Source organism: Astatotilapia calliptera, chromosome 18 (genome assembly GCF_964374335.1).
Source record: "Astatotilapia calliptera chromosome 18, fAstCal68.1, whole genome shotgun sequence".
NCBI classification, from domain to species: Eukaryota; Metazoa; Chordata; class Actinopteri; order Cichliformes; family Cichlidae; genus Astatotilapia; species Astatotilapia calliptera.
In genome coordinates, this window is record NC_137439.1 from 10,121,512 (window position 1) to 10,143,713 (window position 22,202).

A 22,202-nucleotide genomic window follows, 5' to 3' on the forward strand; every position below is an offset into this window, starting at 1 on the left:
CTCTGTAGTCTGCTCTCTGTCTGAGTCAGGAGACGAAAAACTTAAATAAACACTCTCTCTCTGGCTCTCTCCGCCTCAGTTCAGCTCTCAGTGCCCCCTCCCCTCCACTCTGTCTCTTCTGTCCTCCTTCCTCGGCCTCCTCTCGTTCTCACAATCATTAGGAGTATGTTATACTGGTGTGTAGCTGGGGGCCTGTTTCACTCTCTATGTCATCCTCTTGGGGTTGTGTGGGCAGGCCTTGGATGCTGGACTGATTTCAAGATGTTGCAGTGTGGTTGGGGAGAGGAAAAAGTGCGACCAGCAAGGCAGGCACAAGAATTTCTGAGGCCCTAACAAGCCTCAGACTTGATAAACCTTTACACAACCACGGTGAAAAAAATCCCACTGACTCCATTGGGTTATAATCAGGGAAATTGTTTTCTCTGTGGTAAAGAAAAAAACCCATAGAGGTTTGATTGGTGACCTCATGGTGGTTGAAATTTTCTAATCAACCATTTAGTTTCCTGCTTTCCTAAGAGACAAGAAAATGTCCAAACTACGAGTGAAAGCATGCTTCAGACAGTGTGATTAATATTTAAAGTCCTCCTGTACCTTTCCAAAAGCAGATGTGAAGCCAGTTGCTCCAGCTGTTGAAACGAGTATTTTCCAAAAGGTCTTGCATAGGACTTAATTGTTGCTAAATATTTCCTCCTAATGAAACAAACGGCCCGTTTGGAGCACCCATAATTAGAATCAGTGGCGCTATTATAACTGAGTACTGATGATAATCTTATTTAAAAATGAAACATTAATATCATGGCACAAAATCGCATAGGATAACAGGATGAGCTTCAATCCATATTATAATATTTTTATCAGCTGTTTATCCAGTTTAGTTTTAGGTTGCTTTTTTAACAAATGTTGTGACCCTTTTTGACAAGGATAAAAATTTGATTAGATTTGATATACCTTTATTAGTCTCACAAGGGGAAATTTCAATTTGACATTGTGACCACCCTAGATAACAGTGATAGATATTCTATTTAACATCTTAAATAAATATTGGACTCTCTCAGGGTCACGTCCACCCATCAAACGACCCTGAGCTCCTCCACAGTTATTAGAGCCACTAGAGAGCACTTTTTTAAGGGGAAATATATATCAAGTTGGACAAAAGATGCTTATATTTGACTGCAACTGAGTTTCTAAACACAAAGGAATGCCTTTATAACTTACTCGATACACCTGAGGTTGTACAGGGGGTTTTACAGTGTAAGATAAACCTGCCTTTTGAAACCCCCATTTGGCCACAAAACAACACAGAGTTTTGCACCTTTTTATAATGACTTCCTCTAGCTTTACAATACAATGAAAATACCACATGTTTTTATTACATAGTAATCTCCTTGCAATGTGCATTTGCATGTATCTGGGTCAATCCAGTGCCGGAGCTGTCAGGACTGCGTTCACACAGCGGTGTCACTGAAATTAATGCAACGGTTTGTGTTTTTCATGCAGTAAATAATCCAAGAAAAGAGGTGAGGGGTGGGGAAAGTCTTTTCTTCTTGTTTGTCGTGTGGAAAACAACAAAAAGTATATATTTAGTCTGCTCTCTCTCATTCCGCCTCTATATCATTTTCACTTCAGGCGAGTTTACAGGTATTTATTTTAAACAGCTTTATTTTTCTTTCTGTTATCGAGATAGATCGATTAAGACTTTGATAAAGATATAAAATAAAAAAACTAAATGTGCATTGTCCATTGTCACTTAGAGGATAAGCATTTATTGTATTGTAATCTGCATGTGTATGTTCTGAATGATTTTTTATTTATTTATTTTTTTTGCATAGATGACAAAAGTACTCTCTTATAAACACTGAATCCTAAAAATCTATGTGTAAGCAGTGCTGTACATTTCCAGCAGTTCAGAGATAGGACACTGCTATAAATGGAAAGATTTAAAGGGCTGTGAAACTGTAAAGTTGAATGGCTAATAAATTGTTTAAAGCAACACTGCAGTATGATGGATGAGTGCAAAAGACAGGAGGAGCTGCTGAGTGTCAAGTATATGGGAGGAGAAGACACAGAAGGAATGATTCCCGTGGATGTGTTGCCCTCGTGTGGTGAAAGCTAGAATAATTTTACCGTAACTTTCCTAAAAAGCAAAGCGAAGTGAATTTTCAAAGTGAAATTTACCAAAAATGATCAGTAAAATGATTTTGGCAACATGATTTCCGTTATACATCAGATTTGCTGTCTTTTTTTTATGCTGCTTTTATAACTCAGTGTCTCTCTGGGATTGATAAAGTTCCTGTGCTCTGTCGACACAGGAACCACTCCACTCAGGAACCAATCCCAACCACTCCACCACCATGGTTGATATTTCGTTTCGTTCATTTTGTTGTAAGTGAGAAAACTTACAAATTCATCAGAGGCCCAAATAATTATTTCTCCTTTTTCCTTTTTACTGGAGGCTGAGTCTTCACTAGTTTTCTTGGCTGACGTTGGGGTTGAGCTAAGGGTTGGTGAGACTGCCACAGGTTAAAGTCTATTATCAAGTTATCCAGTGAATGTCGATAATCTTCTTATTTGTTTACATAATATGATCAGGAGGGCTAGCTCTGTGGTCGGCATGAAGCTGGACACTCTGGTGACAGTGGCAGAGAAAAGGACATTAAAGAAACTGATGGACATTATGGACAATGCCAGGCATCCTCTGCACACGGCCATAAACAATCAGAAGAGTCTGTTCAGTGACAGGTTGCTTCTCCCAAAGACAAGAACTAACAGACTTAAAAACTCCTTTGTCCCACACGCCATCAAACTGTTTAACTCCTCTCTGGAGGGGAGAGGGAGGGGAAACAGGAGGACAAAGGAGGGGGGAACAACTAAGCTGTAGTGCCTCTTCACCTCACTGTGCAATACCTTTTGTGCAATACTTTTGTAAATAGTCAACGGTGCAATAGACTCAATACTTGAAATGTGCAATTCACTTGTATTTTTATTTTTATTCCTATTTATTCTATTTATCCCCTTCGTATATTTTATTTATATTGTCTCTGTATTTATATATATGTGTGTGTGTATAACTCTGTAACTTCTGTCGGTGCTGTGCTTTTTTGGAAATCGAATTTCCCAGAGGAACCCACCCGAGGGATTAATAAAGTTCTATCTTATCTTATCTTATCTTATCTTAATACTTTCTTTTAAGGGGGCTGCTGGTCCCAGACAGACACATTTTCACAGAATCACGTACATCACATAAAATCATATACAAGGTCTTGAATAATCAGGCCCCATCTTATCTTAATGACCTCATAGTGCCATATCACCCCATTAGAGCATTTTGCTTTCAAACTGTGGGCCTACTTGTTGTTCCTAGAGTATTCAAAAGTAGAATGGGAGGCAGAGCCTTCAGCTTTCAGGCTCCTCTTCTGTGGAACCAGATTCCGTTTAGATTTGGGAGACAGACACTATCTCTACTTTTAGTATTAGGCTTAAAAGTTTCCTTTTTGATAAAGCATGTAGTTAGGGCTGGATCAGGTGACCCCGAATTCTCTCTTAGTTATACTGCAGTAGGTGTAGGCTGCTGGGGGAAGTAGTTCTCCTTCAATCACTATTTCTAGTCACTATGTGTAGACCTCTCTGTATTTAATCATTATTTATTACTATCTCTGGCTCTCTTCCACAGCATCTCTTTCATCCTGCCTTCCTCTCCTCACCCAAGCCAGTCATGGCAGATGACTGCAGTTCCCTGAGCCTGGCTCTGATGGAGGTTTCTTCCTGGTAAAAGGGAGTTTTTCGTTCCCACTGTCGCCAAAGTGCTTGCTCATAGGGGGGCGGTCGCCCCATGATCAGAAGGTCAGTGGTTCGAATCCACTGAACGGCTACCCTGAGGTACCCCTGAGCAAGGTACCGTCCCTGCACACCGCTCCCCGGGGGCCTGCTTAGTGGCTGCCCACTGCTTCACTGAGTGAATGGGTCAAATGCGAAGAAAAACAAAAGTGATTTCCCCACAGGGATCAATAAAGTATACAATATTATTACATGACTGTTGGTGTGATTTGACGGTGTATAAATAAAATTGAATTGAAATTCAGGTTTATTTAAAATGTTTAATAAAAAGAAACCCTCAGTTTATTTTGTAAATGAAAGACAATGAACTTCAATAAAAGGACCATCACATCTTTCACTAAATGTTTACTGTATAGGATGAGCACACCGAGTTCATCTTGAAGGGTGACAGATGGTTCTGAGAAACTAAATGACTTCCTTGTTTTACTTTTTTTCTAATTTACACTTTTAGTTCAACTAAAACTACAAACTAAAAATATTATACACAAATTTCCAAGTACTTAATTGTTTGGACGGCACTTTTCCACTTTTACTGACGACTCAAAGCATTGCACACGTTTACATTCAAATCAAAATGATCTGTTTTTATTTTGGTCTGTAGAGCTATTTTCCACTCAAGTTTATTTTAAAATTACTTACCCAAATAAAAGTTCAACTTTTAGAGTTTAATCTTAAAAATAAAACTCTTTAGACATTCTTTTGCAAGCATGTCCTATAGGTCATGATAGGCAGTATTAACGTAGCTCTTTAAAAGTAGTGGGAATAAGTGGACCAGAAAAAACCGGCAGAAGCAGGATAAACTCAACACTTGAGCCCTGCGTGAGTTCAGATGTAAGTGCGTTGTGGTATAAGGAAACACTAATTCATCATGCTGCTGGTGGTTACTCACATATGCCCATGATGAAAGTGTGAAAAGTCTGACAAGAGTGAGTGAAAAAAAAATTACCGTTAACACAGAGTTGAGATGAGGTGAGAATTCCTTAGAATTATTACATTTGGCTTGTTTTAAACATGTTGAAAGCTTTTAAACATGGACAGAGATTTTGCTAAAATACATCTGCACTATAAAAGTCCACTGTTTTTGAGATTTACCTTAATTTATTCTTGACATGAATGCATGACACACTTAAAAGACAATGTATACTACCAGAAAAACAAATAAATTACAAGGCGTTTGCTGTTGAAATTCTCAAGTTATTATCAAAATTTGGATTGATTCACTCAAACAGGTTTTTTCCCCTATTTTTCATTTTATTCAGTGGTGCAAACAAACCTGAATAAGGGAACCGCTAAATACACCAAATACATATAATGAATGAACTAATTTCATCTTGAAGAATGGCACGCTGGGAAACTGAACCATTTCCTCACTTTTCTCTTAAAATAAACTATCAAGCATATTTACCATTTCAATTTCTATAAAACATTTTATCCATTCTCAGTTATTTTAAGACCACCTTGCACGGCTACAATCAGAGCCCCCTCCTTTAATTGATATACACTCCAAATATTTTTGACATGTTTCCAAATAATGAATTGTTTGGTCTTTCTTGGACTTTTGGAGTTTTAGGACTGGAACTTTTCTAGTCTTCCTGAACACTTAAAAGTCTTTTACCCATCATTTTGACAATTTGTATCAAAATGATGGAATGCCAGTTTCCAGTCCAGGTTATTTTGGTGTTATTTACCCATTTTTTGATATTTAGGTTGAGCTAATGTAAATAAATCATGTTTCAAAATCCAAAAAACGTCAAAAATCCATAGAATCACTCTCACAAATCACATTTTTAAAACTTTATTTGACCAGGAAATGTAACTGTTTTAAGCCAAGACAGGCAGGATCAAACTAGTTTCTTCAGTGGTGGCACTAACTAGACCACAAAGCCGGCACAAGCAGGATAAACTCGGTGCTTGAGACCTGTGTGACATGAAAGATGTAATCACCACAGTGGTTACGGTTGAAACATCGATACTGACGGTGAGAGCTCAGGAGATGTGACAACACTGATATAGTAACAGGATGTTAACGTATAGCCACCCTCAGTTGAGCTCCTTTGGTTGTCAGATGAAGTGCAGTGTAGAAAAATCGTTAATTGAACAGCTTTTTGAAAAGTAAAACGAGTATTTTTGTTTACATAAACACATTTTCACTGTAAACTGATGTAGAATAATATCAAACTAGAGCATCAAACTCACCAGGCAAGAATGTTTGATGCTAAAGTTTTTCTGGCAGAGGCTATCGAGGCTTGTTTCTACTACGGAAATAAAGAAAAACAAATAAATTACAAGGCGTTTGCTGTTGAAATTCTCAAGTTATTATCAAAATTTGGATTGATTCACTCAAACAGGTTTTTTCCCCTATTTTTCATTTTATTCAGTGGTGCAAACAAACCTGAATAAGGGAACCGCTAAATACACCAAATACATATAATGAATGAACTAATTTCATCTTGAAGAATGGCACGCTGGGAAACTGAACCATTTCCTCACTTTTCTCTTAAAATAAACTATCAAGCATATTTACCATTTCAATTTCTATAAAACATTTTATCCATTCTCAGTTATTTTAAGACCACCTTGCACGGCTACAATCAGAGCCCCCTCCTTTAATTGATATACACTCCAAATATTTTTAACATGTTTCCAAATAATGAATTGTTTGGTCTTTCTTGGACTTTTGGAGTTTTAGGACTGGAACTTTTCTAGTCTTCCTGAACACTTAAAAGTCTTTTACCCATCATTTAGACAATTTGTATCAAAATGATGGAATGCCAGTTCCAGTCCAGGTTATTTTGGTGTTATTTACCCATTTTTTGATATTTAGGTTGAGCTAATGTAAATAAATCATGTTTCAAAATCCAAAAAACGTCAAAAATCCATAGAATCACTCTCACAAATCACATTTTTAAAACTTTATTTGACCAGGAAATGTAACTGTTTTAAGCCAAGACAGGCAGGATCAAACTAGTTTCTTCAGTGGTGGCACTAACTAGACCACAAAGCCGGCACAAGCAGGATAAACTCGGTGCTTGAGACCTGTGTGACATGAAAGATGTAATCACCACAGTGGTTACGGTTGAAACATCGATACTGACGGTGAGAGCTCAGGAGATGTGACAACACTGATATAGTAACAGGATGTTGACGTATAGCCACCCTCAGTTGAGCTCCTTTGGTTGTCAGATGAAGTGCAGTGTAGAAAAATCGTTAATTGAACAGCTTTTTGAAAAGTAAAACGAGTATTTTTGTTTGTTTGTTTATTTTGTTTAGTGGTTGCATTTGAGGTTAACTGATTGATTGTGGTTTGCACATGTGGTTTCTCCATTTCAACAGCTTAGAGCAGATGATTACGAAAAACATGGCTTCACTAAAGGTAGACATGCATAACCTGGAATTCCTGGAAGTAAAAGAAAAGGGGAAAAAAACCGCGTCATTCGCGGGTTGGGCTTCTCCAAAGTTTCTCTCTTCCCCGTTTCATGGAAAGCTGCATTCCTGTCAGTGACAGAGACTTGTATGAACAAGAATGTTTTGCTTATGCGTGCCTATTCTCTAAAATGCAAGCTTTTAAATTTTATCTATACGCCTCGGGTGCTTTTAATAACAATTGACTCAGGGTGAAAAGCGTCTCAGGAAACAGAGAAATGCATTATGGTACCTCACACTGGAACACGTTATCTTAAAGAACGCATGCTTTTTTATAAATAATAACAGAGTGAAGACTCTGTTTTAGCACAGAAAAAAATTCCCAGGACAATCATACATCGAGATAATACAAAGGTTTCGACAGAAAAGGGGAGCGGGAGAGTTTTAATGAAGGACACGCCTCTCTGAAGCGCTCCCTTAAACCACAGCATGTTACAACCCGCGAGGCGAGATGTTATAGTTTGAGCTCACAGGAGCACTGTCAGGGCTGGTGAGCAGCGGATATTTGAACGATATAGATATCACAAAGAGAAAATAAATCGTGAAAAGGTGAGTGGATTATAAACAAAAACACTTAGCACCTGTTTTTTTGGACCACCCAATTTTTTTGACAAGTGAATTTATTTCAAAGCTAAAAAAATCTTAAAATAATTTTTCTGAAGTCAGTTATTGATACAAAATAACATGTTTTTTAAAACCCATCACATTATCGGAATGCTTAGATGCACATTTATTGGCTTTTTCGCAGTTCTTTACTTTTCAGACTTCCTAAAGTGGATGATAATTTTTCATCTCGTTTATTTCGTTCTCAAATAAATGCCTGAAAATAAATTACTTCTTCTCATCATGTCATGGTATGATGACCAACTTCTGAACCCATAAACTTCCATCACTCACGTTTATGTATTTATTTATTTGTGGTCAGTGGGCACAGATACACAAAGGCTTTTACTACGGTGTGCAAAACTGACTCAGAAGCCAACTGCTTGTACTGCACTTCCAGTGAGAGACTGTAGTGACACAAGTAAGGAAAAAAACTTCAACATGAACCAAAGACTGTTGAAATAATGCTCTTCGATGCAGTATTTGCTGTTAATATCAATGTTTGGTGCTTTTTAATATGCTGTTTATGAGATTATGCTGAATCATTTTCTAGAGCCTTGGATGTAAATAATTTAAAGGCTGCAGTACAGTAGTAAGGTGTGAGCCAACAATTGTTTTTATTTTTGAGTTATTTCTGTACAAAAAGATGTAGAAAAAGATGACTGAAGAAGAAATACTTCCCATGAATCATGACAATCCTTCAACATCCTACGCCTATTGCAACCTAACTAAGGGAGGATTCAGGGTCACCTGATCCAGCTCTAAGAATCTGGTTAGATCTAAGATTTTTAGGGCCAAGTACATCACCTCAGTTTTATCTGAATTTAGAAGCAAAAAATTAGAGGTCATCCAGGTCTTTATATCTTTAAGACATTCCCGCAGTTTAACTAATTGGTGTGTATCATCTGGCTTCATGGAAAGAGAAAGTTAGGTGTCATCTGCATTGCAGTGAAACTGTATGCGATTCTTTCTGATGATACCGGATAAAGGACGCGTGTATAATGTAAACAGAATTGGTCCTAGCACTGAACCCTGCGGAACTCCATAATTAACCTTAGTGTGTGAAGAGAACTCTTTATTTACAAGAACAATTTGGAGTCTATTAGATAAATATGATTCAAACCACTGCAGCACAGTACTTTAATATATATACACCATGCTCTTATCACTGTAATAAAGTATTATGGTCTACAGTATCGAATGCTGCACTGAGGTCTAGCAGAACAGGCACAGAGATGAGTGAAACTCTTCAAAGAAACCATTCCTCTGCAGATGATCTGTCAGCTGTTCAACAGCTACTCTTTCAAAACATTTTTAGATCAAAGGAAGGCCTAAGACAGCTAGAGATGGCTTTTTAAGTAATGGTTTAATTAGTGACAGCTTGAAGGCCTGTGGTACCAATTATTAGAGATAGGTTGATCATATTTAAGATTGCAGCATTAATTACTGAGGCAGCACAGTGGAAGGGTGGTTAGCACTGTTGCTGCATAGCAGGAAGGTCCTGAGTTCAATTCCACAATCAGGCTGTGTTTTTTCTGTGTGGAGTTTGCATGTTCTCCCCGTGTTTGCATGGGTTCCCTCCAGGTACTCCCGCTTCCTCCCACTGTCCAAAGACATGCAGTTTGTGGGGATAGGTTAATTGATTAGTCTACATTGCCCATAGGTGTGAGTGCAAATGGTTGTCTGTCTCTCTGTGTTAGCCCTGCGAAGAACCCTCGGGAACAAATTAATTTCGTAAGTCGGGGTTCAACTGTAATTATTCCTGCGTCTTTCAGGATCTTACAAGACGACGCATTGACTATTAAATTTGTCGTCGCGATTTTGATAGTCGACGTGATCGTGACTAGTCGACTAATCGTGGCAGCCCTACTGGGAACACAGGGAACTTGGAGCGTGGAGAAAACACAGCGTGATGGGACTGGTTTCCCCAAATCTCTGACCACAACGCTACTGAATTTTTTTGATCTCTGCTTAAAAGTTGTGTCTATACCAAAAAATCCACCAATTTAAATTAACTCTACTATTTATGCCAAGAAGAATGATCAGATAGCTATCCACAATTATACTAGAAGCTTGTTAATGGCTAGCAAAAGCCTTGGTTGAGGTGAAACTTGCTAAGGGATATTTAAACAAATATTAGTGGAGGTGTACATATATATTTGAATCTGCATATACTTCTGACTCTATGTGGATTAGAGAAAACCCAAGCTTTATAAGTGCATGTAGGGAATATGTCTGTTAAGTATGTATGTTGAAGCTCTTTCTTGACTAGTAATTCATGTTTCAATTGGAGAGTCAAAGAAAACCAATGGGTTTTTCTTTCAGGTTCAAAAGTTCACCTAGCATGAACAACATAAGTGTCTCATTCCTGACTGGCCCAAAGACTACTCCTGACCCTGATGAGGAAAATGCTGTGAAAAATGACTATTCCGCAGCCATTGGTGCCCTCATCTTCAGCTTGGTCTTCCTCCTGGGTGTCCCTGGAAATCTCTTCATTGTCTGGAGCATCCTGGCCCGCTGCCGACAACGCTCAGTCACCACCCTCCTCATCCTCAACTTGGCATGTGCTGATGGGTTCCTCATGGCTCTCTCCATCTTTTTCATCATCTACCTGGCCATGCAGTCGTGGGTCTTTGGTAACACCATGTGCAAAATTGTGTTCTACCTGTGCAACTCCAACATGTATGCATCAGTCTTTCTGATAACCCTGATGAGCGTGAACAGGCTGTTGGCCGTGGTCTTTCCACACACACTGTATCACCTGATCACCAGGAAGGTTGTGAAGAGGGTGATCCTAGGCACATGGGTGCTAGTGATGGCCATTTCCATTCCTTCGTTGGTGTTTCGAGATGTGAAAAAAGAAACTGATGATATGAATCAAACAACATATGTGTGTGCACCCAATCACACACTGCGTAGACATGTAAGTACACTTGTGTTGGTTATTTGTCTGCCACTGATCTGATTAGATTCATAACCATATTTGTTTCCATTATCAAAATGCCTTCTAAAAACCTTCTGCATGTGAGAGCCAGTGAAATAGTGAATGAGGTATTGAACATGATCACGCTTTGAGCAAAAGGGCCAGAATTCTTCATTCATGACTTAATTAATAAAAGAAAAAACGGTTCTTTAAAAGACTGGTTAAATGTTGTTGGGGAAAAAATGCCTTACATTCTCAGATTAAAGGAGGATATTTTGGTTGTTTGTTTATTTCTCCTGAAATGTAGTATATCTCTGTTTAAACTGTAACTATTGATAAAAACTACCGTGTCAAAAAATACTCTTTTAATACTCGACATTTTATTAGATATGATTTCATGAACAATTAGACAGCTAAAACATTTGCCTATTTTAACGGGAACACACTATCTGAAACTGAGAGGAAAGAAATATTGCAGATGTGTTTGTTACTGTGTTTAAGGCCTTGGAAGCTGCAGCTTAACTAGTGTTCAAAATGTAGTTAAAATAATTCAAATTACACCAGACTGCACGTTTTTTAAGCCCTTGAGCCCACAACGTAAATACTGATGTGGCACTGCACAAAAGTCTGAAAATCATTTTGCATTGATCCTTCATAAATGTAGTAATGCTCTTCTGTAAAACATTCCTTCTTTACAAGTAAAAGTCCTCCTTAAGTAAGGTGGCAAATTAGAATCAAAATATTCTAAAACTACATAAAGTAAAATGATTTATTTTGCAGAATGCCCCTTTTCAGATCAAAGACCATAACAACATTACTTGATTTTAGGTCTTCAGATGTTTCATTTTGTCCTCTCATTTGACAAAAAAACCCCAGAGAAGTTGATCAGTTTAAACAGTTTCATAATTTTGGCTCTATTTCTTTGTTTTTCATTTAATATCTAAGGAAACAGCTTTTCTTTATATCCTCTCATGTGCAGGTGAGGTTTGAGTACGCCTTTCAGACAGTGGCAGGATTCATTATTCCTTATGCAATCATTATAACCAGCTACGTTCTCATCCTGAAACGCCTGAGGGAGACCAGGTTTCAACGAAATATCCGCAGCGAGAAACTTATCCTGGCTATCGTCATAATGTTTGGCCTGTTCTGGTTGCCGTACCACGTCATCAACCTGATACAGGTGTGCAAGGGCATCTTCTCTACCAATAACCCAATAACCACATCAAATCTGTTTGTAAATCGATTATCTGAGGATTCGATTGAATACTGAGTGGGTTTTTTTTTCCACCCAAGGTGGCAGCTGCGTGGTACCCAAAAGACTCAGCAACAAGAAAACGGTGAGTAACTGAAGATTTTCAGAAACATGGTGCTAAAGTTAGTGAAGTACAATATTGTCATTTTATGCATTATGTCCAGTAATAACAATACTCTGTAATTCAAAGCTGATATATGTAGTCTGTCTCCGTGCATGCAGTGACACACACCTAGATTTAATTTTTACCATCCAGTAAACTGAATATACTATAATTGTAAAGAGTTTGAATGTGCCACCATCTTCAGTATATAATATTATCAAAATATTCCAAAATCTGGAGAAATCTCAATATCCGGGCTTCATGTGACACTGCACTAAAAGCAGGCAGGATTCTGTTGTGGAAAATCACTGCAGGGGTTCAGGACCACTTCCAGAAATCTCTCTGTGAATACCATGTTCACCTTACCATCCAAAAGGTTGAAGCTCTAACAAACAAGAGACAGAGTATCGTATCGTCACTGATTTCTAGACTCGATTCGATTCCAATTCACAAGGTCCCGATTCAATTCGATCCATGATTCGATTCAATTCAATTCAATTTTGACCCAGACAGTCAGAGATATTATAATTCTGATCATTTATCAATACTGGCACTTGTGAGACTTCATCAGAGATGTAAGCAACACAGAAGATGCCTTTGTGTCAAAGTAACTGAGGGTAAAACACAGAAAAAGATTAAGGAGAGTTTCCTGGCCTGGCTTTTTATAGCAGATAACCTAATATATATATATATATATATATATGCAGTAGATCAAAAATGGAAGAAAAGCACAAATCAGTATATGAACATTACTGATGCTGCTGAAGTGAAGCTGTGCATTCAGAGGGTTTATTAGAGACACTTAAAAAAACAAAAACAAACAGCGGCCGACAGTGCTGTTAACAATGGTAGACTGGTGTGTAATGGGAAACTGTTCTTGAAGTACACTGAGAGAGAGCAAGAGAGAGAGAGCTGTGCAGGAATTGTGATTTTATTGTGGTGGAAGCAAAACAGCAAAAGTCAGAGCGAATTAATGGCGATGTTTATGAAATGTGAAGCATAGTTTTGATCTTCTTTTGCTGCCAGTCAATTTAGTTTGGAGAGTGACAAAACCTGCAGCTTCAGAAGGTGTGAGCTCTCAGCTTTCAGCCCCAGTGGGTGAGAAAGCCGACATCTCACAGATTCTGAAGCATCGGCTCTGCGCATTGTGTTTACATCTTTGTGTGGAATCCATTTACCTGCTCTCACTTGCTTTTTTAGCTGTTTGGTGGTTGTTGAAATAGTTTTGTGAGTTTTAACCTGAGATTCTGGCATTTCTGGCAAAATACATGTATATTTAAAAGTTGATTCAGGATTTAATGAATCAATATCACTTTATTCAAGCTAAAATTTTAATTTTCTGATTGTAGCAGTCCCCCGGACCAAGGAAGAAATAGAGAGAGCCTCGACGGGTGCAGTAATTTTTACTTTGAGATTCATTCAGAATCTAACAGTGCGCCAGGTGCGCCAATGCACCATGAAAACTAAACAGAAACACAAAATACATTTTCTTAGACGCTTATTACAAATATGAACTCAAATAAAGCAGAAAATACAACAAAATATCAATTAAGCAAAGAAATACAACTTAAAACATGTACCTCGCTCCGCATTCCAAGGGCTGCAAATTGTTCGTTTCGCTAGAGTCCGGTATCACGCTGCTTCACGCTTCATTGAGAGCTGCCTACTGGGAAATGTGCGCCACAAAACCGGTCTGAGCTGGAAGTGCGGCTTGCCGCTAACTAAACAACAGAGCCCTCTACTGGACACTACGCGTAGCTGTTCAGGCTTAGATCAATAAACAAAACTGGACCTTTACACTGATTTTAATCGGAAATTCAATTATCGAAACCCACCCCTAGTTGAGACTCCTCCTCTGGACATGTGCAGAGGAGGAGTAGTAGGTAAACTGGATTACAGATATGCAATAAGGAGCTGCCAGGAAGGAGAAAAAGACCGCAGAGAAAATTCAGAATGAGAATACTTTAATTATCCCTGGGGATTATGCGGTTGCAGAACCCTGAAGGGAGAAGCCAAAAGAATAATAATAAAAAGACTCAGAAAGCATCTTTTTATGGAAGGTCTCCATATGTCTTGATACTGCAGGTGATGATTAAGGGGTCCTTGAGTCACTCTGTACAAAAACAATCACCATCAATGTGAAAAATGCAACTTTAACTTTCTTCCGTGCAGATTGCAGGATTTTGCCGACTTAACCCGAGCGGTGACCTCAGCTTTGTCCTTCATCAGCAGCTGTGCTAACCCGGTCCTCTACACCTTTGCCGGTAAATCCTATATCAAGAATAATGGCTTTGCCTTTATGGCTAAGCTGTTTGAGGGAACATCATCGGAAACAGGACCCAAAACCACCCGGTTCACAGCAACAGACGATCTGGGAAAGAATAACGTTGATTCTGAAAATCATACACTGGCTTCTACTCAACAAAATCGATGTTGAATTAACTTAATGCACTTAACAGACTGTATATAAATGAGAACATTTAAAATTGTGTAAATCTTTAAACGGAATATGTAGCTTGAGCATTTGAGGCTACAGACGATAAGCACCAGCACAGTATATTTAGAATCTGATAACAGAGTTTAAGTGAAAGTCAGAGGCACAGGCACAGCTGGGCTACTTTTGCCTGCATGCACCTGAATATCTGTAAAGTGTATAGGACTGTACATACTTTTTTTTGTGTGTCACATTATGTGTATGTGAGAATGCTACCTAACATAGAAAGCAGACTCAGCTGAGTGTTTTCATGCTTAGTGTGTTCATTTATAGTCAGGTGAATGAATGAAGATGGGACGGTTGGGGAAGTTTGCGAAGTTTGGCCTTACACAGAGACACAGATTGAATGGTTTATATGACACTGTGTGGGATGTGTTCATGTGATGTGTGTGTGTGTGTTTTAAATGCAACGGTTAAGAATTGTAAATGGCTGTACCCAAAAGGCAGACTCACAAAATAAAGCTCAGTAGGTTGATTTATAATGATATAACTATATAAAATGAGCTGACAAAGAGTGATGTAGCCTAGGTGGGCCTAGGACGTAGTCTAAGAGGGTCATGAGAGAGAAAACAAGTGTAAGTGATGACTTGCAGGGAGGAGAAAAAAGTTCAGCTCAGAGGAGACATTGTGAAGTATTCCTCAAGGCAGGCCTAATCAAAATTAGGTTTTTGGGGCCTTCTATTACTGTCAGTAATACTGCTTAGTGATCATTCACACACCTACTATTATCCTATTTCATTTTCTAATGTTCCATTATAAATATGCTTGTGAAACTAGATGTGAGAACTTTTTGTTGTTGTTAGATTGAGCTTTAGCACTGTAGATTACAAAAAATCAAAAAAAACAATTTGCACACTTGCAGAAACATAATTCAAATAATATTTAGCAAAGTCAGCATCTCCCCCTAATGGCCACACAGAGAAGCAATATACAAAACCTCAAAGAGCTGCACAGTTGCAGCAGTGTTGTTTGCATCATCTTATTGCCAGCCTGGAAAGTTTAACCCATCTATGACTTTAATCTGAATTGGTAGTAAGTTCAGCTGTAAGTGTGCCTGGGATTGATTTACACTTGATATTCAGTGTGATATAATATTGTAATGATTGTTAAAGGCTATTCTACTGTGACAGGTTGACTACCTGTGTGCACTGTTGTTGTTTCTTTAAGAGACATGTTTGGTTGCGCAGCAGGAAATGTCAGTGAGTGTGTGCAGGAAGAGAAAGGGAGTTCTTGTTGTTTGGAGCTGGAGAGGAGTTATACCGGAGGTCTGTCTTAGGGGTTAACAGCCCGTGTTTCTCTACCTACACAATAAACCGTGGTGAGATCAAAACGTCTGGTTCTTGAGAGCATGTGTGAACATTATAATATTAACTAGGATACTGAATGTCATAGGCCAACTAAAATTAACAAAATAGAACAACAAAATTGTATTTACTATAAATACATCAGCTGCCTTATTAATTTTGGTTTAAAAAAAACTGTAACAGCTTTCTGCAACAATTTGAAGTGCAACAACACAGCACTACAAAAATTAGACTAATGATTAAAAGCAATTCAATGAACCTATGTACTTAAAACATGGAGCTTGCCTGCTCAAGCACTTGCCTTGCTTGTCCAGAGGGAAATGCCTCTGTGGGATCCACAGGCTGACTTTGGGCTTTTGCTAAATGTTGCGTACTAGACTTACTCACCACTCAATGCATTTTACACGTTTAAATAGACAATTCGCTGAAAAATTTGAATCATATGTATTTCTGTTATTTCATTTTATTCTTATTTTAAAATATCTGTGATTTATGCCATCTGTTAATATAATGATGTTTGCCTGATGGTGCTCAATGTGCAAATTTTACATTGATTTGTTTATTAAATGGGGGAGGAGGGAGGGAGGGTAAGGCAGAGGACAGGGGAGATGCTGACAATAAACGCACACCAGGTGCTTAGGGGGAAAGGTATATTGCAGTGGAATCAAAGTTATTGATTACTCTTTCATATGGTTGTTTGTTTGTTTGTTTTTTTGTAATTCATCTAATTCATCAGATTAAAGATAAATCCCAGCCAAAAGTGAAAAAGAGAACACTTCCAGCAGGCTCCTGGTACATATTTTCGAGATTGAAGAAAAAAAGTCTTTAAAAATTCACAAGATTTTATGTAAATGTAAAGTGACATTCCTTTAAGTTTTGATTTACTGTAATGTAAAAGTACAGAAAGTTTCTGTGTTTTAATTATTTAAAAAATCGATATGTTTATACGGCTGTTGGAATATTATTAAATTTGTTTTAACACATTTCTTTGTTTTTTTTGTCTTGTTTCATTTTGTTTTATATTGTGAAGAGTAGCATCTTCGTCAGTGACAGAGCCTTGTATGAACAAGTAGGTTTTGCTGTTGTGTGTGTGATCTCTAAATGCGTGTTTGCGCTTGTGTGCCCAGCATACATGACACAGGAAAGTCTTTTGAATCATCTAACCCCCCGGGTGCTTTTCATTGCACAACACTTAGCTTAGAGTTAAAAGTGCCTACGGACACAGAAAAATGCATTCTGGTACATCACATTGGGACATCCGTTTTTAAAGAATGGATATAAAAATAACAGTTCATATTCTGTTTTAGCACATATACACAGATACAGAAAAATTCTATACGACACTCATACATGGTCATGAATACAAAGCTTTAGAAAGAAAACGGAAAAGCGGGACTTTTAAGGAAGAGCATGCCTCTCGGCATCCCTCCCCTCACTGACAGCATGTTATAGCCTGCGAGGCAGGAAAGGGTTCAGTTTGGTTTTTATGGTCTGAGCTCACAAGAACACCTTCAGACTTCGGGAACACATCACAGAGAGATAACAAACCATAAAAAGGTGAGTAATATCATGAATGAACATTTAGCATATTTTCTTTTGGACCTCCTTTTGATATTTTTGATAATTTCTAAGTTTAAATTAATGCATACCAAATGGTTTACAAACCTGCATGTTATGGAGCCCTTCCATATAAAGTTATTGGCATTCTTTGCAGTTCTTTTATGATTCCCAGTTTTTAACCAACATTTTTGAGAGGTTTTCTACCCAAAGAAATGCTTGAAATTGAATGAGATAAAGACAATCACACCACTTATTTTTTCTTTGCGATCAGTGTACAGACGCTTTTTACTACAGTGTCCAAAAGTGACTCAGACAATGTCTGTGACTTCTGCACTTCAGTTTTCTATGTGAAAAAATGAGGTGAGAAAAAGAAAAAAAATCAAGTTGAATCAAAGACTATGTTGAAACACTGTTCTTTGACGCAGTGCTGCCAATGTGCAACGTGTTTTAGCACGCTGCCTCTGAGGGCTGAATCGTTGGCTAGATACTTGGATACAAATATTTTAGAGGCTGTGTCAGGGTAGCACACGTCCCTCTTTAAAAAAGTATTAGTCATTTTTTTAAATCTTCCGTATCTGGTTATTATGGGGGTTTTTATTGAATGAACCAAATTGTCAAAGAACTCTGTGTTCAGTAATTTCTGTCACTTTTTGCCTCTTACATACCTTTCTATCTTTTCAGGTAATTCCTTTTTTTAATGCAGAGGGTTGATTCAATGGAAATACCACTTTTAATTATAACTTATGTGTCAGTGTGGAGCTCTCGATCATATACCCATTCAAACCACTTGTGCTACTTTAGTGTTTTGGACGTCATTAGTTTTGTTTACTAAACTGTTGACTGAGTTTGTGTTTGAGGTTCTAATGTTTTTTCCCACCTTCAGGGTCAAAAATTCTTCTACAATGAGTAACACGAGTCTCCCACCTCTGACAAATCCAATTCCCACTGAACCAGCAGAAGAGAGCGCTGTGAGCAATAACTATTTTACAGCCATTGGTGCCCTCATCCTCAGCTTGGTCTTCCTCCTGGGTGTCCCTGGAAATCTCTTCATTGTCTGGAGCATCCTGGCCCGCTGCCGACAACGCTCAGTCACCACCCTCCTCATCCTCAACTTGGCATGTGCTGATGGGTTCCTCATGGCTCTCACCATCTTTTTCATCATCTACCTGGTCATGCAGTCGTGGGTCTTTGGTAACACCATGTGCAAAATTGTGTTCTACCTGTGCAACTCCAACATGTATGCGTCAATCTTTCTGATAACCCTGATGAGCGTGCACAGGCTGTTGGCCGTGGTCTTTCCACACACACTGTATCGCCTGATCACCAGGAAGGTTGTGAGGAGGGTGATCCTAGGCACCTGGATGTTCGTGATGGTCATTTCCATTCCCTCGTTGGTGTTTCGAGCTGCTACTGCTCAAAACAAAACGAAAGTTGTGTGTGCACCCAATCACACACTGTCTGAACATGTAAGTACACTTGTGTTGGCTATTTTTCTGCCACTGATCTGATTAGTTTGATTACTATATTTATTGTCATGCATAAAATGCCTTCAAAAATCATCTGTACATTTGAGAGCGCGAGAAATAGTGGGTAAGCAACTGAAAATGATAACATATATTGAGTAAAAGGTCCATAACAACTAACTGAAATTGAGGCTTTTTTGGTTTGTTTTGAAATAAAGATGCATTAATAGCTTAAACATCTGCACAAGCTGATATCAGCTTTCTTAATTCATATCAGTTTATTTCATGATAGAGTGCTGAATCGGTGAAGAAAGAAAGAGAGAGAGACAGAAAAGCTTTGTTACTGTGTTTAAGGCCTTGGAAGCTGCAGCTTAACTAGTGTTCAAAATGTAGTTAAAATAACTAAGATTACACCAGACTGCATGTTTTTTAAGCTCTTCAGCCCACACCGTAAATACTGATGCATGAGCAGTGGCACTGCACAAAAGTCTGAAAATCATTTTGCATTGATCCTTCATAAATGTAGTAATGCTCTTCTGTAAAACATTCCTTCTTTACAAGTAAAAGTCCTCCAAAGACCACATTGACATGACTTAGGTATTTAATCTCTAAGGAAATGGCTTTATATCCTCTCATGCAGGTGAGGCTTCAGTACACCACTGAGACAGTGGCAGGATTCATTATTCCTTATGCAATCATTATAACCAGCTACGTTCTCATCCTGAAACGCCTGAGGGAGACCAGGTTTCAACGAAATGTCCGCAGCGAGAAACTTATCCTGGCTATCGTCATAATGTTTGGCCTGTTCTGGTTGCCGTACCACGTCATCAACATGATACAGGTGTGCAAGGGCATCTTCTCTACCAATAACCCAATAACCACATCAAATCTGTTTGTAAATCGATTATCTGAGGATTCGATTGAATACTGAGTGGGTTTTTATTTTTCACCCAAGGTGGCAGCTGCGTGGTACCCAAAAGACTCAGCAACAAGAAAACGGTGAGTAACTGAAGATTTTCATAAACATGGTGCTAAAGTTAGTGAAGTACTATATTGTCATTTTATGCATTATGTCCAGTAATAACAATACTCTGTAATTCAAAGCTGATATATGTAGTCTGTCTCTGTGCATGCAGTGACACACACCTAGATTTAATTTTTACCATCCAGTAAACTGAATATACTATAATTGTAAAGAGTTTGAATGTGCCACCATCTTCAGTATATAATATTATCAAAATATTCCAAAATCCGGAGAAATCTCAATATTCGGGCTTCATGTGACACTGCACTAAAAGCAGGCAGGATTCTGTTGTGGAAAATCACTGCAGGGGTTTAGGACCACTTCCAGAAATCTCTCTGTGAATACCATGTTCACCTTACCATCCAAAATTGCAGGTTTAAGGTCTGACAAATGAGAAGTCATATGTGACTAGGATGTACAAAATTAGAAATGAATACATCAAAGAGTCAGCTCAGGTTAAGCCGGCAGAGGTAATATTAGAGAGGCAATGTTGAGATGGCATGCAGAGGAGGAAAGCATCTTTTCAGAGAAAGTCTTAATAGGTGATAATTAAGGGGTACTGAGTCAGTCTGACAAGGCTATAATGGCACTCTGTATAAAAACAATCACCATCAATGTGAAATATCCAACTTTAACTTTCCTGCAGATTGTATGGTATGGCTGAGTCAACCCGAGCGGTGACCTCAACTTTGGCCTTCATCAGCAGCTGTGCTAACCCGGTCCTCTACACCTTTGCTGGGAAATCCTATATCAAGAATAATGGCTTTGCCTTTATGGCTAAGCTGTTTGAGGGAACATCATCGGAGCAAACAGGAACCAAAAGCACCCAGTTCACAGCAAAAGACGATCTGGGAAAGAATAACGTTGATTCTGAAAATCATACACTGGCTTCTCCTCTACAAAATCGATGTTGAATGAACTTAATGCACTTAACAGACTGTATCTAAATGAGAACACTTAAAATTGTGTAAATCTTTGAACGGAACATGTAGACATGTAGCTTGAGCATTTGAGGCTACAGACGATAAGCACCAGCACAGTATATTTAGAATCTGATAACAGAGTTTAAGTGGAAGTAAGAGGCACAGGCACAGCCGGGCTACTTTTGCTTGCATGCACCTGAATATCTGTAAAGTGTATAGGACTGTACATATTTTTTTGGAATAATCAAATAAAATTGTGATAATATTATGTGTATGTGAGAAGCCTCGTAGCCTCAGTCTCTGACTGGAAGCGCTAATTCGTCATTCGGCTTTTGTCAGACTAAAGTAACTGTTAAAACTGTTTGAAAAGCTCAGCTATACAACAAGGAGAGATTGAGAATTTCCTTTTAGTTCTCAGTTTATTTGATATTGACAAAAGTTAGTCAGTTTTGTCTGTTCTTCTGTAAAACAAACTAAGATTTATTTTTAGAATTAATATTTTGTTTCTAAGTGGAATTGACAATTTAATCTGTTTCGTTTGTTCTATTTTGAAACTTAAACGCTTTAGCGGCTGCCTTTTGTGTAGTTTGCAATATTTGCCTTTATTTATCTGAAAAAGTCTCATGTTCCTTAAGTACATCTACCCTGTTGAACTTATTATGGGAAATAAATATTTAAATAAAAACAAGCTGCTGATTATTTCACATTTTACTTGTGAGCAACGGCACATTTAAATCTTACAAATATAGTTATTTGGCTTATATCGTGATAGATATCGTTATCGCCTGAAATGAAAAAAACATATCGTGATATGAAAAAATCTCATATCGCCCAGCTCTACTTGGAAGTTTGCAAAGTTTGACCTGGTAGAGACTGGCTTTAAACAGGGCCATCAATTTCCCTCCAATTAGCCCAGCCAGTACCACTCACTCAAACTGAGGGATCTAAAACGCTACACAGATGATTAAAAAGACACAAAACATCTTCACACTTCTAATATGCACATTTACACAACTAAATGGCAGTATTAACAAAAGGAAAAAAATTCAACAAATCCCTTTAAACCTTAACACAAACAAAAGGAAGCATCTCTATGGAAAAAGAAACCCCTCCACTTGGTTTGACCTGCTGATGTCATGTGTGACATCATGTGTGACTTTAAAATGAGAAAATGCTAGGCAGGCGTTTCCCCACACCTGACCCTCATGAAGACTGAAAAGACAGAACAAAGTATGAACAAATGACTTAATCTGTAACATAATAAAATATAAAGAAACATGTAACTGAGTATTTGCC

At 38.2% G+C, this 22,202-nt stretch overlaps 2 protein-coding genes across 3 annotated transcripts; both read left to right on the top strand.

Moving 5' to 3' along the window:
- Nucleotides 1-7,673: 7,673 nt before the first annotated feature.
- Nucleotides 7,674-15,114, top strand: LOC113011170 (leukotriene B4 receptor 1-like). Of its 2 annotated transcripts, XM_080293169.1 has the most exons (6): nt 7,674-7,806; nt 8,183-8,281; nt 10,186-10,783; nt 11,763-11,963; nt 12,077-12,120; nt 14,311-14,874. In XM_080293169.1, the coding sequence occupies exons 3-6, from the start codon at nt 10,205-10,207 to the stop codon at nt 14,573-14,575; spliced, it is 1,089 nt and encodes a 362-aa protein (XP_080149295.1). In that variant the 5' UTR covers nt 7,674-7,806; nt 8,183-8,281; nt 10,186-10,204; the 3' UTR covers nt 14,576-14,874. The 2 variants fall into 2 exon arrangements, with proteins under 2 accessions (XP_080149295.1, XP_080149294.1); XM_080293168.1 differs by lacking the exon at nt 8,183-8,281 and having other exon boundaries at nt 7,684-7,806; nt 14,311-15,114.
- Nucleotides 15,115-17,366: 2,252 nt separating this feature from the next.
- LOC113011171 (leukotriene B4 receptor 1-like) lies at nt 17,367-21,591 on the top strand. Its single transcript, XM_026150582.2, has 5 exons — nt 17,367-17,493; nt 18,380-18,962; nt 19,600-19,800; nt 19,915-19,958; nt 20,630-21,591. Exons 2-5 carry the CDS (start codon nt 18,399-18,401, stop codon nt 20,895-20,897), a joined length of 1,077 nt encoding a protein of 358 aa, XP_026006367.2. The 5' UTR covers nt 17,367-17,493; nt 18,380-18,398; the 3' UTR covers nt 20,898-21,591.
- Nucleotides 21,592-22,202: the final 611 nt, after the last annotated feature.

Excerpts from the sequence above, each read along its gene's own strand:
- LOC113011170 (XM_080293169.1), top strand. The coding sequence starts at position 10,205 with ATGAACAACATAAGTGTCTCATTCCTGACTGGCCCAAAGACTACTCCT. Across the intron at positions 11,964-12,076 it reads ACGTCATCAACCTGATACAG|GTGGCAGCTGCGTGGTACCC; the intron begins GTGTGCAAGGGC and ends TTTCCACCCAAG. Across the intron at positions 12,121-14,310 it reads GACTCAGCAACAAGAAAACG|ATTGCAGGATTTTGCCGACT; the intron begins GTGAGTAACTGA and ends TCTTCCGTGCAG.
- LOC113011171 (XM_026150582.2), top strand. The coding sequence starts at position 18,399 with ATGAGTAACACGAGTCTCCCACCTCTGACAAATCCAATTCCCACTGAA. Across the intron at positions 19,801-19,914 it reads ACGTCATCAACATGATACAG|GTGGCAGCTGCGTGGTACCC; the intron begins GTGTGCAAGGGC and ends TTTTCACCCAAG. Across the intron at positions 19,959-20,629 it reads GACTCAGCAACAAGAAAACG|ATTGTATGGTATGGCTGAGT; the intron begins GTGAGTAACTGA and ends ACTTTCCTGCAG.